The 17,039-nt window shown below is 36.6% G+C and overlaps 1 protein-coding gene across 4 annotated transcripts in view; it reads right to left on the reverse strand.

Annotated features, from left to right (window-relative positions):
* Positions 1 to 17,039, reverse strand: part of RBM25 (RNA binding motif protein 25) — a 54,952-nt gene that overhangs the window by 32,058 nt on the left and 5,855 nt on the right. For 2 of the 4 annotated variants that reach the window (XM_037031638.1, XM_037031639.1), the window contains 5 exons: positions 13,661 to 13,781; positions 9,226 to 9,275; positions 7,369 to 7,536; positions 3,341 to 3,398; positions 173 to 333 (listed from right to left, as the gene is read on the reverse strand). In XM_037031638.1, the coding sequence (XP_036887533.1) occupies positions 173 to 333; positions 3,341 to 3,398; positions 7,369 to 7,536; positions 9,226 to 9,275; positions 13,661 to 13,766 (543 nt within the window). In that variant the 5' untranslated portion in view covers positions 13,767 to 13,781. Of the gene's footprint in view, positions 1 to 172; positions 334 to 3,340; positions 3,399 to 7,368; positions 7,537 to 9,225; positions 9,276 to 13,660; positions 13,782 to 13,893; positions 14,011 to 14,974; positions 15,010 to 17,039 lie in introns of those variants that run through there. The other 2 variants (XM_037031640.1, XM_037031637.1) reach the window with 2 other exon arrangements.

Consider the following 17,039-nt stretch of genomic DNA (forward strand, 5'->3'; position numbering starts at 1 on the left):
CCCACAGTGGGTAGATAAAAGACTTAAAGTAACTATAAACTCTAAAAACATCCTTCTGCGTTAGTCACAAGACGACGATCTTGTAAAGCCCCATATTAGATTCATTTACAGTGAGCATTTACACTAAAAGAGCACATTTGGCCTAGAAAAGATAACACTATGAAAAACATACCCCATTAGAAGCTTTCTTCTTTGCTTTCCATTCGTCTAGTTGTGCCTTTGTCTTTGCATCAACTTTAACAAGCAGCTTCTTCTCTCCAATCTGCAGGTCATGCAGTAACCTGAGTGCTCGGAGGGTAGATTCAGGCTCCTTATACTCACAGAATCCAAAGGCTAGCAGTAAATGTAAAAAATTAGTAAAATGTCAATATAATTATAAAAGATGAAAAAAACTTACAGAAAAATTAAACTCAGCAGAGACAAAGGGTTGTAATACTAAGCAAGGATTATTCATGTTGGCACTCCTCCCTTTCCTTCAATTACCTTTGAAAGGGGTTTCACTTTTACACCCTCAACCAAAAGGGAGAAGCCAAAAGAGGGGAAAGGAAAAAAATTCTAATCAGGCAAATTGCAACGTATTAGAAGTGCTGATAAAAAAGTTAGCAAAATCAACAAATTTCATGATTGAGACTGTTAATTACTTCACGAATTCATTCCATCCAGACTTTCTAACAGCTACAAATAAGTGAGAACAGGCCGCTCCAATGTAAATGAAGCACTTTTCTGAGAAGCTAAACTATAAAAGTAATCATCTCTTATCCTAGTTACTCATCTAATTTTTCTACATCTGTTTCATTTTAATAACTAGGGTAGTCTCACTATTATTACCATGCCTTTATGTCAGAGATAGTAAAACAAAATTAAAAAGTAACCTAAACACTAAAAGTTAAATTAAACAAATAAATCCAAGCATGTACACAGTTAATGACGTAACCACACAGAGAAAAACTATTCTAAGTGAATTTCAAACTGAACATTTGACCACACATTTCTAGTGTGACATATCCTAAGGACGAAAAGATCTGTCAATAAAAAAAGAAAATTTCAGTAATTTTATTTTTGATGGCAGCATTGTTATTAGCTTGAAATTACTGTGTGTGAAATGTGAGGTGAAGCAAGCCAGTAATTATTAAATAGTCTATTATCCCAGGCGTCCTTGAAACTCAGGATTCTCAGTGTGGGAGAAAGGAAATACAGACATATGCCAGAAAAGGATAAATAAAAACCTCTTAGTCCGAAATTCGAATTAATGTGCACCAGAAGGACATAAAAGCAAAGACCAAACCACTCTTACAGTGAGTACACTTAATTCCTAGACTGTGATGTTGAAAGCAGTTTCCCACTAAAAGGAACCAGAGCCCCTTAGAGAAATGGCCAATCTCAAATCCAAAGCAGAAAATCTACTAAAGTGAGCTCAGAATGTCTTGTCATTCCAGATAACAAAGAAGCTATCAAAGGCAGGCCTGCATTGAAACCAATGGAAATCCAAAATTGCAGAAAAAACTAACTGATCAGAGATTAAGCTTCACCCACAACGATAATGGCAAATAATCCACATTAAATAAAATAGTAACAAACTGACTATGCTTCAATCCATAAATTCAAAATAGTTTTTTAAAAGGAAAGTCACTGCTAGAGGATGTTGAAGACAACAAGCTCTACAAAATAAAATGAAGAACCAAAGCATTTATCCTGGTCTTCAATATAAATTATATCCTTAAAGTAACCAAGAGTAGATGAAGGGAAAAATTTATCCTTATAGAAGTATTCTACTAATAAGTGAAGATTTGTTCTTCAAATGAAGAAATGATAGAATTCTTCAAAACAGACTTGTATTTCCCAAACCCCAATCAATGAATCAACTTAATCACTGGCAATCAATAGCTGCTACCATTAAAAAAAAAAAAAAAAAAAAAGATGCCCCAACATGTCTCTTTATGAAAGATTACTTTTAGAGAATTCTTACAAATAAAAGCATCAAAAAAAAAAAGCACAAACTCAAATCTGATCAAGTCTCAAGATACAACTACTAACCAGTTTACATAAAATATAGAGGATAAGATGCATGGCATATTATTCTACTGGAGCTACAACCAGAAAATCCACGCTAAAGAAACACTAGTGGGCAAATGACTCAGTTTCTTCAACAAATACTTCAAGGGAAAAGAGATAGTTAAAATATGTCATCCGCTCTGGCTGATGTGGCTCAGTGGACTGAGCACTGGCCCGCAAACCAAAGGGTGTCCAGTTCGATTCCCAGTCAGGGCACATGCCTGGGTTGCGGGCTAGGTCCCCAATAGGGTACGTGAAAGAGGCAAACACACATTGATATTTCTCTTCCTCTCTCTTTCCCTTCCCCTCTCTCTAAAAATAAAGAAATAAAACCTGAAAAACAACAGAAACAAAACGTGACATTCCATTTTCAAACAAAAAATGTCATCCAATTGTAATGTGTGTACCTTATTACCCAGTTCCTGAATTAAACTATTAAAAAATGAGACATTTGAGGGAAAGGGACATCAGAACACTGAATGGGTTTTGACTCAATGTTGGGTCTCTCAATATTGACTTAATGACATGAAGAAAAATAGTTAAAAAAAAAAAAAAAAAAAGAAAGGAAAAAAAAACCCGGGCACCGGGGGAAATAAAAAGTTAATTCTTTTAGGTCTTATAATAGTATTTTCATGTTTTTTTTTTTAAAAAAAACCTTATCTTTTAGAGACATGCACTAAAATATTTACAGACAAAATAATCTCATGATAAGTCTGCTTAAAAATAATGTAAGGAGGAAATGGATGGAGTGTAGGTTAAACACGATTGCCCAAGAGTTGATGATAAATGTTAAAACCAGATGATAAATACATGGGAGTTGATCTTACTATTTTAATGTTATATATATGAATTTTTCCATAATAAAAGGTGTTTAAAGAAAGCCTATAAAACAGGTGTTTCTATCAACAAGCATGAAAAGAACAATATGCTTTCAAGACTACCAGACCATCTTCATCATCTTTCTCCTACTTTCTTGGTAAATCCCAATTGTCCCATCTTGATCAATCACTCCTGCTCTGAGACAAAAAGAGCTTTGTAATCTTAGAAGAAAACAACTGGGCTGCATAATATTTTTTCTTTCCTACCTCCTTCCTGTTATACTTTTCCACTTTCTAATCTCAATGCTCAGCAACATCTTCTCAATTGCCTTTAATCCTATTCCAATAAGAAGACAAAAAATGCTAATAGAATACTCCCATGATTAAGAACAATGATAATAAAACATGCTGCAAGTGATTAACATACACAGGTTAAAATGATCTCAATAAATAAGGAAAACTGTACCTACCTTGAAGTTTTCCAGATGCACCTTGTACTCTCTTCCAGCTTAAAACCAAGCCACATTTCTTAGAAAGGAAAAAAAATGTTGTAACTACTTAACAAAATAAACAATCTTATAAGGCAAATAAAAGCACAATTATATTCTCACTAGGGAAATAACTTAAAAAAAAAAAGACCCCATTAGCAACTGAGTTTCTTAAAATTCAACTCCCACAGATTTATTACATGAAAAAAATATATATAATGTCAAAGCTGAATATGAATGAATTTTTCACATCTCCCTTCAGAGAAACCACTAAAATGAATATCAAAGAATAAAAAAGATACAAAACCTTTAGGTCTAATGTAGCAGCAAACAGCAGCTATATAGCTGAGGAAACAGCAGCAAAAACTCAACAAAATTTTGAAAAACCAGAATGAATGGATACTAACTCATTCAACAAAACAAAGAAACCTATAGATATAGAGAGTGGGTAACAGGAAAAGAAAATAAAAGTATAAGGAAATGCTTGAACTCAGTCCTTTACCCAACACATACAGGCAGCCAATCATATACTCACTCATTGGGCATGAAACTGGAAGTTTTCTAGAGAAACCCACCAGCCTTAAAGAAAAGACCTCCACAACCCTAGCCAGGTTCTCAGTTGTTTAGAGCAATGCCCAATATGCCACGGTTGTGGGGGGCACATACAAGAATCAACCAATGAATGCTAAGTAAGTAGAACAACAAATCAATGTTTCTCTTGCTCTATCAATAAATAAAATATATTTGAAAAAAAGAAAAAAGACATCCATGTACCAATATTTAAAACTACTGGCTGTTGGCTAGAATGACGCCAAGCATTTTACAAATGCAGCTTATACAAAAGCCCTTTAATCCTTTACTCTTAAATATGAACAATCAGAGATAACCAGACACTTAAGAAAAGTCTTAAAAGTAAAAGAACAATGGAAGGAAAGAATCAATGAGTGGAGAGGGAAAAGAAGAGATAAATTTAGAAATCCAAAGAAAACCTAAAAATAAAACACTAGGCTGCACATATTAATCAGGAACAGGTTTTTAAAGGGATTTCTCAAAATGAAAAAAAAATACCTATATCCACAAAAAACCTCTACACACATACACTATTATTCGCAATCAAAAAGTAGAAAACCCAACTGTAAATCAACTGATGAGTAAACAAAATGTGGTATAGCAGCTAACTAACATTATCAGACCACAAGAGATTAAAGTACAAATACAAACTATAAGATAGATGTACCTTGAAAACATTATGCTAACTGAAAGAAAAAAAAAGCCACACATTTATGATTCTGTTATGTAAAATGCCCAGAACAGGCCAACCCACAGAGACAGAAAGTACAAGAGTGGTTTTGGGGACTGGGGTGAGGCGGGGCGGGAACAACTGGTAACAGTACAGGGTTTCTATTTCAGATGATGATGAAGATGCTCTAGCGCCCTGGCTGGTGCGCTCAGAGGGATTCATCTGGAAAACCAAAGGCCCGGTCCAATGCCCAGTGAGGACACCCACCTGGGTTGTTGAGTCAGGGCTCCAGTTTGGATGTGCACCCATGTTTCTCTCTCTCTTTTCTCCCTCCCTTTCCCTCTCTCTAAAAAATAAAATCTTCCGAAAAAGAAAAAGAGTCCTGGCTGGTGTGGCTCAGTGGACTGAGAGCCAGCCTGAGAACCAAAGGGTCACTGGTTCAGTGCCCAGCTCGGTCATATGCCTGGGTTGTGGGCCAGGGGCTGGGGGGTGGTGCGAACATGGAAGGCAGCCACACAGCGGTGTTTCTCTATCTCTCTTCCCCTCTCTCTAAAAAGAAATAAACAAAATCTTAAAAAAAAATGCTATTTAGTGGTGGTGGTGTTTGTACCACTTTCTGAATATTCGAGAAACCACCGAATTATACATTAGAAAGGTGAATTTTATGGTATATAAATTATATGTCAAAGAAGGTATTTTTTTAAATGCCTTCCCAATGTTCCTCTTTGGGAAAAACTGACATCTTGTAAAGGTGAAGATAAGCATGCCCTATCTCAGAAACTCCACTTCCAAGAGAATATATAATAAAATATTTTTAGGTTCACCTATGAAGACATAGTACCAGTAATAATATAGCAAAACATAAACAAAATGGAAACAATCTATGTAACTGTGAGTAAAAAATTTACAACTCATGGTATGTTTCTATAATGCAATAAATAGCAGTGAATAAAGCTACACGTTAGGTGAAAAAAGCAAACTGTGAAGAAATACTGAATTAAAACTTGTGAGTAACAAATTTTAACCGATCTATAATTATGCAACTAAAGCAAAAATATACACAGAGATTACAAACTCTAAATTTAGGACACTGCATTATCTGTGGCAATTACATTGCAAAAGAAGGAAATAGGAATTGGGATTTTTGACTATAATGTTTTATTTCAAGGGGAAGTAATATAACAATAGTGATAGTAGTATCACAAATCTGAAGCTAGTATCACAAAATATTGAGATCTGACAAAGCTCAGTTTTGTGGGTGTTTTATTTTCTAATCTTTGCACCCCTTACTGGGAACCTGGCCTGCAACCCAGGCATGCGTCCTGACTGGTAATCGAACCAACAACCCTTTGTTTCATAGCTGCACCCAATCTACTGAGCCATGCTAGCCAGGGCTATTTTCTAATCACTTTTTGATGCAATGATCATACAATTTACAAAACAAATGGCAATAATGTACATTTTGTAAGTACATAAAATAAAAAAGGAAAAGGTTTAAAACTTCTCCAAGAAAAAGGAAGATTATTGTAGAAGTATGGGCACTGTTTTCATCATAAAATCACTGAGCGCTATTTTACTTAATAATGCGTAGGTATCACCAGGACAAAATTTTTAAAACTAAGGCAAAAAACAAACCAATGACTTTGCCAAGTCAAAACAACTTTTTATGCTCAGAAAAAACAAAACTTTAAAAAAACAATCAGTCAATAAAGGTTGCTGGGAAAAAGAATTCGATCTTCAAATATAAACCCAGAGATCACTTATTAATGACAAAGGGAGAACAGGTACCCTCCCAAAGCAGAGATCTGACCACCTAAACCAAGGAGTAACTAAATATCACCAAAAATAAAACCAAGAAGCCCTGGCTGGTGTAGCTCAGTGGATTGAGCGAAGGCCTGTGAACCACACAATCGCGGTTCGATTCCCACCAACAGGGGACTCATGAGAGGCACCATACATTGATATTTCTCTCCTTCTCTCCTTCCCTTCCCCCCTAAAGATAAATAAATAAAATCTTAAAAAAAAAACAAACATATACTTCAAATAAATAAATAAATAAAAATAAAACCAAGAGACATTGTGTGCCTTTTGCTGTGTGGCAAGGAGAACAATATACTAGCCATGAAGTATTATTGCCAAGAGTGCTTACTCCGAATATAACTATAAGCAATCACTCCAATTCAAATTGGGACAGATATTCTGTAAAAAAATGAACTGACTTCAAAAAATTAGTGTCATAAAAGACAAAAAACAAAGCAAGCAAACCAAAACAAAGGGCAAGGAACTGTTCTTTAAACAAGCTGTCTAAAGACGTGGAACAGTTAAATGCCATGTGTAAGCCTTGACTGGATCACACATCAAAACCAAAAATAGCTATTGATGAAATTCAACTTAAAAATTAAAAAAGAACCATGTGTATTGGTTAACAATACTGTATCATCCTTAAATTTCCTAAGTGTAATAATGATTTTGTGATCATGTAGGAGAATGTCTTCAGTCTCAGGAGACATAAGAAGTATTCAGAGGTGAAATGTCGTGTAACAACTTACTCTCCAATTACTCACACCAAGTATGTAGTGTATGCTTACAGAGTAAATGCGGCAAAATTATGCTCCAAGGGAGCTCACTGCACTGTTCAACTTTTTTTTGTAGACTGAAAATTTTTTTAAAAGGAGAAAATAATTATTCAGAGTCCTCTTTCTACTTTTTCCCAAGTTTAAAATTAACAACAGAAAAATTTTTTAATGAAAAATAAAACAGTTTAACTCACAGCAAGAAGCTGTCTTATGAGCATGTCTGAGGCTTTCTCAGAAATGTTGCCAACAAAAACTGTCGTAGTAGGACCACAATTTTCATCGTTTTCTTTTGCCTTTAAGCCTGGATGATCCTTTCTGGCTCCCAAATGCTTTCCAACCATGGACACTGTGGGTACTAAGACCTAGAAGGAAGAAAGGCAATAAAATTTGACCTGGCAATTAAATTTCCTATCATGTTTAATGTTAACACTAGGCAAAAAAATCAATGAAAACAGGGTGGGGCGAAAGCAGGTTCGCAGTTCTTCATATTAACAATGATACCATAATTAACAAACAATAATACAATAAACTGTTTCTCATACAACTGTAAACCTACTTTTCCTCCACCCTGTATATAGCACTTTATTATTAAAAGGTCTACATACTTAATCTAAAGCTCCTAAAGCACATACCATTTGTCATTAATGCAAACATTTATGACAAGTAAAGTTCTACTGCTGGATTACTTTTCTTTTAAAAACTTGGAAAAGCAAAAATAACTTCAATAGAAACTTTAAGAGAATTTTTTATTGTTTAAAACATCATAAATGATTTAAAATTATCAAATATATCCAGAATTTTTTTTCACGACTGTACTGTGTACTAGTATAACAACAAATTTCAGTTATCCCTGCTAATCTTGTTGCAGAATACTCAAATACTCCCACAGCACTCGCTCACACTTAAAATTTACCCTTTACAACTTTCAGTTTTCCAGAGGAAGGAATAGTCTTACTTATCATTGTATATGGAATTGAATTAGGCAAAACACCCACAACAGGCACTGAGTAAATGTGGTGAACTGGGGGAGCGGCCTCAAACCGCAAATGTTGTTTTCCTAGGAAGAGATGCAAGAGACTAGGCATACCTGTCACATGGAAGTTTTCCAGAATGACCAAAAATTTAGTGTTCAATACAAGAAAAGCTGGACTCCACCCCCTCCCCGCCCCTACCTACAGAACCATTATCTCCTTACTGGTCTGCCTCACAGCAGAGTCTCATCTGTCTACTTACTTCCCATCTTCCTTCTAATGTGAATGACACCATTCCCCTCCCTTTTCAAAAGGGACAGGTATAAAAACAGTTGAAGATAACGAGATTTACCCTCTCTCATAGAGGAATCCCAAATGAAGCCTAATATTCCACCAATGAACTAAAAGAAATACCTTGTTAAGTAACAGCTGAGGGTTATTTACTCATGTGTTATAGTATATTAACATTCTTAACTAGGATCCTTCGAGTATACGGAAGCTTTGATGAATGTGTGTAATTATTCAAGACCTAAGACTAAATAATGAAACACTTCCCCAGGAGAAAGGCTTCAGTAAAACTATGACATCATACTAAAAGAGGAAAAAATAACTTGGGAATGGCTAAAAATTAGGCAGGTGGGAGGAAAGAATAAAAACAGATTCAACAAAAATTTCATTTCAAAGTTTGTATTTCTGCTAGGATCATTCTTACATTTTTTAATTAAAAAAGATCAGGTTTGTCTCATCATTCTCTTATCTCTCAAAACCAAGACAAAAGATGAGGAAATAATTTAAAAAGCCAATGTCCTAAATCTGAACTAGTAAATAAATGAATCTAAAAAATAAGAGCGACCATAAAACTATTTATTTAGAGAGTATATTTTAGGGACAACTACATATATGCACAGCTGAGTGAAAATGGTACTTAATCAAGTAAGAGAATGATAGAAACAGATGCTCACACCCTACCTAGTATTCTTTTAAACAAATTAAAAATAATTTAAGGCTATCAAGTTTTTTAGCTTTAAAAGTACTATCAATACTCTTAGCTCCTAATTCCTCCTTAACATTAATACTTACAGTTGGAGCAGGAGCCATAATACTCATTGGTACAGGGATCATCGGGGTTCCTAAGGAAAGAGCATGATGAGTTGTATGTGAACACACCATTATATATGGCTGTATTCTCTATCAACTGCATGCCACACGTGCAAGTACTCTCAGTCACAGTTCATTGTAGGTGGAAAAATGTACGACTAATGAGATATTGATGAATGCCTTCTTTTCGAAAGCAATGTGGCATCAGGTCAACCTGTATAAACTTACATACAAAAAACGATTCTAAAAGCAAAAAGGCTAACACAACATGCTTTTGCCTTAAGGAGGATAAAATTCTAGACATTGATTCATGTTCATCGAGTTCAGTACATCCTCAAAATCAGCAACTCTCACAAACACAAATTCACTTATGGGTTAACAAATACTAATGAAAAATCCTTTGAAAGTTTCTTAACTATCAAGTGAGAAGTTAATCTGCAAACATAGGAAGAATGTTATTCCTGGTTCTTCAATAAAAACAAAGATCAGTAATCTCAGTCACCATCAAATAGAAAAATCTCATAAGCTGCTGCTCTGAGGGTTTAAGAGCTGTCAATGGGCTATCTACTATTGACAACTAAATTTTTGTTTTCAACTGCGGTGCTTACTCATCAATAGCCACTGCATTCAGAGTCCTTGTGCAGACAAGTAATAAAGAAATCTTACCTTTGAGAACCAAGAAAAAGGTTGCAATGAGGGCAGAATGTGTCTATTTTTCCAATATAACTTTTAAAATGCTTCTAAATATAGCACAAGAAGTTCTGAAATTGCTCCTCAGTTCAAACTTAGCATCAATTTAAGATAATTATCCACCTAAGATTGGTAATAAATTCTTAAATATCTACCATTACCCGTTTATTTTCCAATATAACTTACTCAAAGGAACTTCACGGTTTTCTAAAAGATAAAAATCAAGATTGTGCCCTTGCTGGTGTGACTCACTAGACTGAGTGCCAGCCTGCAAAACGAAGGTCATGGGTTCAATTTCCAGTCATGGCACACACCTGGGTTGCAGGACAATGCACCATGCATTTTTCCCCCTTTCTCCCTCCCTTCCCCTCTCTCTAAAAATGAGTAAGTAAAATATTTTTTAAAATCAAGATAGCTATTGATTAGACTACATAAGATTGTACAAAAACAGGGAAAAAACCCTTAAGGTTCCAAAGTAAACAGGTTCAATTCTTCAGTTCTACCACTATAGACATATAACCCTGGGCAAGGTCCTTAACCTCAGCTTTAGATTCCTCAGTTCTACTGAGGTGATTATTTCCTCAGAGTGTATGAGAGATTATCTGAGATCATTTGTGGGGCACTTAAATACAGTAGTTGCTCAAAATTACTATTAATCAGTTCATATCTAATTTTTCAGTTTTAACTTTGAAAAATATCAAACAAGTCCTGCTTAGTGTAGTTCAGTGGATTGAGCATGGCCCTAACAAACCAAAGAATTGTGGTTCGATTCCCAGTCAGGGCACATGCCTGGGTTGCAGGCCAGTTCCCAGCAGGGGACACACAAGAGGCAACCATACATTGATATTTCAATCCCTCTCTCCTTCCCTTCCCCTCTAAAGATAAATAAAATCTTAAAAAACAAAACAAAACAAAACACACCAGACACACACACCCTTGTTTATTACTGCAATCTATGTGGCTGGTGCCCTTGACCATTCAGAGAAGACAAATTGGAAAAAATTTTCCTTTTTCAAGTTACTAAAAGTTTAACTGTACATTTCTTACCTCAACATGCAGTGTAGAAATTACATTAAAAATTATACTGCTACCATTATAAAAATCTACACATGCTAGAGTGAAAAAACGCATAGTGCACAAAATGTGAACAGAGTAATACTAGTCGAGTGTCTAAAAAAAGAGACATGGGAAGGAATAAATACACTGGGATATGCAGAACGTATCTCTAGAGAGCTACACTCTAGAGGTTCATAAGAAAGTCTATCTTTGGGGAAGGAAATTCAGGAACTGTGGGGGGGAACTTCCTTTCCTATACACATACATTACATTTTACAAAAAAATTATGGTTGTTCTTCAACTTTATTTTCCAATTTAATGTACAAGATAACCACACACATTATTATCTCACTTAAGAATTCAATTAATTGCACCTATAAGCCAAGTCAAGGAAATTATACATTGCATAGGTACTGTGGTCTCCAAATATTACACTAGTTTAGCATACATACCATTTCACTTTTTTACCTTTTAAAATATTGACTCAGCACACAGAATACAAGTAGTGAATGAGCTGCAACTAAAATCTGATCTATCAACCAACTATGCTTCCCTGGAAAGAAATACTGTATGCTGTTGCAAACAGAATCAGAATTAACAGCATTACCACTCTACGAACTAATGCCCACACTACTATGGCACTGACAAAACCAGGCAAGAACACTGAAAAATCTGGACTTCCGGCCAAGATGGGGGCACAGGTGGAAACTCTGTGCCTCCTCACACAACCAAGCTTAAAGACAACAAAGTTTTAGTAACAAAAACACAACCAAAACACAGAAAATTGAACTATACGGAAGCCTGACAACAATGAACGATTCAGCCAGACCGGTAAGAGGAGCGGAGTGAGCAGCTGCTGGAGCGGGGTTGCACAGGAAAGATCGGCTGGACCGATCCAGGCGCGCAGGCGGTGGTTGGCAGATTCCAGGTGTGGGGTTGCAGCAGCAGACCCAGTGAGGGCACAAGGCTATAGGCTGACCATGGTCACACATTTGCGTGCAGATAAACCAGGGAAAGGAGGGAGCAGTGAAACAGACCGAACAGGCCCCAAGAGCCCCAGTGACTTGGGGGAAGCAGCAGAGGGGTCTGCCATTGCCCCTCTTTGACCCCACCCCAACATACAGCATCACAACCCAGCAACCTGGGTTGCCCCGCATGGTGAACACCCAAGGTTCCACCCCTCATACATAAGGGGCGCCAACAGACCAAAATATTATGGCTCAAGAACAACAGCTCAAAGCCCCAGAGCCAATACTTCTAAGTGACCAAGAGATAGCCAACCTCTCAGATGCACAGTTCAAAACACTGGTGATCAGGATGCTCACAGAACTGGTTGATTATAGTCACAAATTAGAGGAACATATGAAGGCTAAACTAATTGAAATGAAGGGAAATGCACAGGAAACCAATAGTCATGGAAAGGAAACTGGGACTCAGATCAAGGGGGTGGACCAGAAGGAAGAAAAAAAGTGGACCAAACAGAAAATCATGAAGAAACAAGAATTCAACAAAATGAGGAGAGGCTTAGAAACCTCCAGGACATCTTTAAACGCTCCAACATCCGAATTATAGGGGTACCAGAAGGGGAAGAGGAAGAGCAACAAGTAGAAAACTTATTTGAACAAATAATAAAGGAGAACTTCCCCAGCTTGGCAAAGGAAATAGACTTCCAGGGAGTCCAAGATGCTCAGAGAGTCCCAAAGAAGGTGGACCCAAGAAGGAACACACCAAGGCACATCATAATTACATTAGCTAAGATTAAAATGAAAGAGAGAATTCTAGAAGCAGCAAGAGATAAGGGGTCAGTCACCTACAAAGGAGTGCCCAACAGACTGTCAGCAGATTTCTCAAAAGAGACCTTACAGGGAAGAAGGGGCTGGAAAGAAGTATTCCAAGTCATGAAATCCAAAGACCTACAGCCAAGATTGCTCTATCCAGCAAAGCTTTCATTTAGAATGGAAGGGCAGATAAAGTGCTTCTCAGATAAGGTCAAATTCAAGGGGTTCATCATCACCAAGCCCTTATGTTATGAAATATTAAAGGGACTTAGCTAAGAAAAAGAAGACAAAAATATGAACAGTGAAAGGACAGCAAACTCACAGTTATTAACAACCACACCTAAAACAAAAGCAAACTAAGAGAACAGCTAGATCGGGAGTGGAACCATAGAAATGGAGATCACATGGAGGGTTAGCAACAGGGGAGTGAGAGGAGAAGGGGGGGAGAAGGTACAGAGAATAAGTATCATAGACGGTAGTAGAAATAGACAGGGGGTAAGGCAACAATAGTATGGGAAATACAGAATCTAAAGAACTTGAGACACATGGACAGAAACTAAAGGGGGGAATGGTGGGGGAGGGGGTGTGGAGGGTGGAGGGTAATGAAGGGGAGAAATAGGACAATTGTAATGGCATAATCAATAAAACATATTTAAAAAAATAAAAAGAATTCACAAAGAGAAAAAAAAGAACACTGAAAATCTGGTTTGGCAGTGCTGATTCATCTTAACAAATCAGGGAGTAGCCTGATTTGTTAGATGTCTAGGGACATCACATTTCCAAAATGATGTTACAGGCATCTTTACTAACACAGTCACATACATACCATCTTCCTAACATAAATAATGCAAAAATAAAAGTATGGGTTAAAACAACAGTACTCACAAAATTACCTGGAGGTACAGGTGGAGGAAAGCCAGGAAACTGTGGGGGTGGGATCCCTGGTGGGAGTGCTGGGATTCCCATTGGAGGGCGATTCAAATGAGGGGGGAAAGACATTCTTACTGCAGCCGTCTAAAAAAAGAAATCATGACAAATCATTTTATTTGAAAACTCTACAATTCAATATGCCTGGTTTGTTGGCCTTCATGTTTAGAGTATCTGCAAAATTCTAAAGTTTTCTTACCCAAAGGAGTTGGCAAAGACCCTCTTTTCTCTGTCTGTCCATTGAGAATTTTTAAAACTTAGATCTTTTCTAAAATAAGTTCCCAAAATGTACACGATCTAAATTCAGGATAGACTCCTACAATCATATGGGAATACATATAAAGGAAGAAAAAAATTTTGAGGTTCAGTTAATATCCAAAAATTAAATACCAAATATCAATGAATCTTTTCAAACCAAATTCAGATTCCGGGAAGATTTCTAAGTTACTTTTAAAAATTGTTCTGATGCATCCATTTTTAAAATACCTATTAGCACCTTTCTGAAAACTAATTTACAAAATTACATAGTATGTATTGATTCAGTGTTGGCCAGTTCCTCAACTACAAACCTGGGCAATGAATGTGGAGATGGGGGAATCTCCTGACCTCAGGTCAGAGAGTAACCAACCATTCAAATATAAAGAGAAAAATAAAACTTATAACAATGAGGAAAAAAGTCATAGACTCCATGGGTAGCTCAGTCAGTTGGAGCATCCTCCCAATATGCCAAAGTTGTAGGTTCAATCTCAGGTCAGGACACATACAAGAAGTAACCAATGAATGCATAATTAAGTAGAACAACAAATCAATCTTTTTCTCTCCTTCATTCTCCTAAAAGTCAATATTTTTAAATGTCATAATTTTTCTTTTGTCCTCCTTTTTTATAGTCAGGAGAGCAGGAGGTGGCATATGAGGACGGAGCCAGTGTCTGGCCCAGGCCAAGCACCTGCTCAAAGGTAGCCAGAGGTCCCCCTGAAAAGGGGGATACATAAGTCATATTTTTCCTAAACATAAAAGCAACCCTCTTAGCCATTCTTGAATGAAATGTAATAAACAAGTGAATGAATGAATGAAATTCAAGAATCAGATGTTAGCATTTGATTTATCTTTTCTTTTTCATTTTGAAATGTAAAGCTCTTTTTAAAGTTGACATACAGTAATCAGATGCTAGCATTTGATTTTTAAAAACACAACATAGTTCTGGCTGGTGTAGCTCAATGGAATGAGTGCCAGCCTGCTAACTGAAGAGTCGCCAGTTTGGTTCTGGTCAGGGCACATGCCTGGATTGCAGGCCAGGTCCCCGGTCGGGGGCGTGTGAGAGGCAACTGATCCATGTATCTCTCACACCTTGAAGTTTCTCGCCCTCTCTTTCTCCCTCCGTTCTCCTCTCTATAAAAGTGAACAAATAAAATCTTAAAAGAAAGAAAAACACAAGAACACATTGAATTGTTTCATCTGGTTTGTGATATCACTATTCAATAATTTAGCAGGGGTGTCCAACCTTTTGGTGTCCCTGGGCCACACAGTAAACACAGTGCTCACAAAACAATCTCATAAAATGTTTTAGTTTACGGTTTTTGTGTTGGGCCACATTCAGAGCCATCATGGAGGGCATGTGACCTGCGGCTGGGGCAGTGGGGGGTGCCATGGGTTAGACACCCCTGCTTAAAGAAACGTATTTTTCACTTTTAGTTAAAGGAATACTTAAATATCTAAGACTTTTCCTCCCCTGAAATTTTATGTTCTCCTCAACATATTCAACTATCCATATCTATCTGAAAAAGTAGAAAAATAGCCCTGGCTGGCGTAGCTCAGTGGATTGCGCACTGGCCTGTGAACCAAAGGATCGAGGTTCACTTCCCAGTCAGGGTAGATGCCTGGGTTGCAGACCAGTTCCCAGCAGGGGACCCATGAGAGGCAACCGTACACTGATATTTCTCTCCCTCTCTCCTTCCCTTCCCCATTAAAGATTTTTTTTTAAAAAGCAGAAAATATTAGGATGTCCTAGGTGGATTCCATGCACCAATTTTAAAAAGCAACCAGAAAAAGTGGGTTATTTATTATCAGTGACGCCACCAAAGGCAGCAACCTGACCAACAGCATCTATTCTGTTGGACACTAGGATAAATTCCCCACCTATGTGCTGTAATTGAAGGAGTTTGAGTTGTCAGAAGCTTTAAAAAAATGTTTGTCTCTACTATTTTCTTTTATTATACGTTGTTTTACTCACCCTTCAGAAGAGGGAAGATAAAAAGTGCATGTCTTCCACTTTCTCGCCCCTAAATCCCAACAGTTTGGTATATATCGTTGTATTCTTCTAAATATCTTTCTATATACAAACTAATATACAATCACTTGTGTTTTTCTGCAAACAATATAATCATACTACATTGTTATGTGCATTTCTCCCTCTTTATTAACATAAAGAGGTCAGTTCATAAAGTTCTAGTCCATTCTTTGTAAGGCAGTAAACTATTATAATACAGACATACAATAATTATTCAATCAACATTAATGTTGGCTCTACATTTTACCTCTTACAAATAATGTTGAACATGACAAATTGGACATGTAACTATGTACCTGTGCAACTGCATAATACAGATTATTACTGTCTGCACCCACACATTATCTCCAACTCATCCTCTGGAACTAGAGTACCAACTTATACTCCCACCACTAGTATATGGGTATGCCCTTTCCTTCAACCTTCACCAGTGCTAGAGGAAATCAGTGTTTAGATTATAAGGACCTGATAGGTAAAACAATACTCTCCTTTCAGTTTGTATTTCCTTTATCTTTTTAGCTGTTTATTAGACACTTCTTTGCAAGTCTTAGAGAAGCACGTGCTCACAGCTAGCGTATTTTGCCATGTATAACGTGCTCCCATGTATAATGCACACCTGCGTGGGCGTTATACACAGGATTATTACACCCACTGTGTATAATCATTACACCCATGTGTAATGCTCACTCATCCTTCTTTCTCCCTCAAAAATTTGGGCCAAAAGAGTGTGCATTATACATGGCAAAATACAGTAGTTTTCCTCAGATTGTTCTTTTGATTTAATTATTTATTTAAAATATTCTATAAAATCTAAACTTCAATTTCAGCAAATACAATACACTTAAAATATCTGGAAGGTTTTACAACTAAAATAAATTCCTAGCATCATTTCATATACTTAGCTAATAAAACACTGGAAGTGCTTTAAAATAGTAAGTAGGTATCAGCATAAATTAAAAAAGGAAAAATACACTAATTTAAAGTTATAAATGTGTTGTATTGCTACATAATCTATCTGTAATGCTTCTGTCCAAAAGTAAAAACAAATATTCTATAAG

This window comes from Sturnira hondurensis, unplaced genomic scaffold (genome assembly GCF_014824575.4).
Source record: "Sturnira hondurensis isolate 20B ecotype Veracruz unplaced genomic scaffold, ASM1482457v3 Scaffold0021143, whole genome shotgun sequence".
NCBI classification, from domain to species: Eukaryota; Metazoa; Chordata; class Mammalia; order Chiroptera; family Phyllostomidae; genus Sturnira; species Sturnira hondurensis.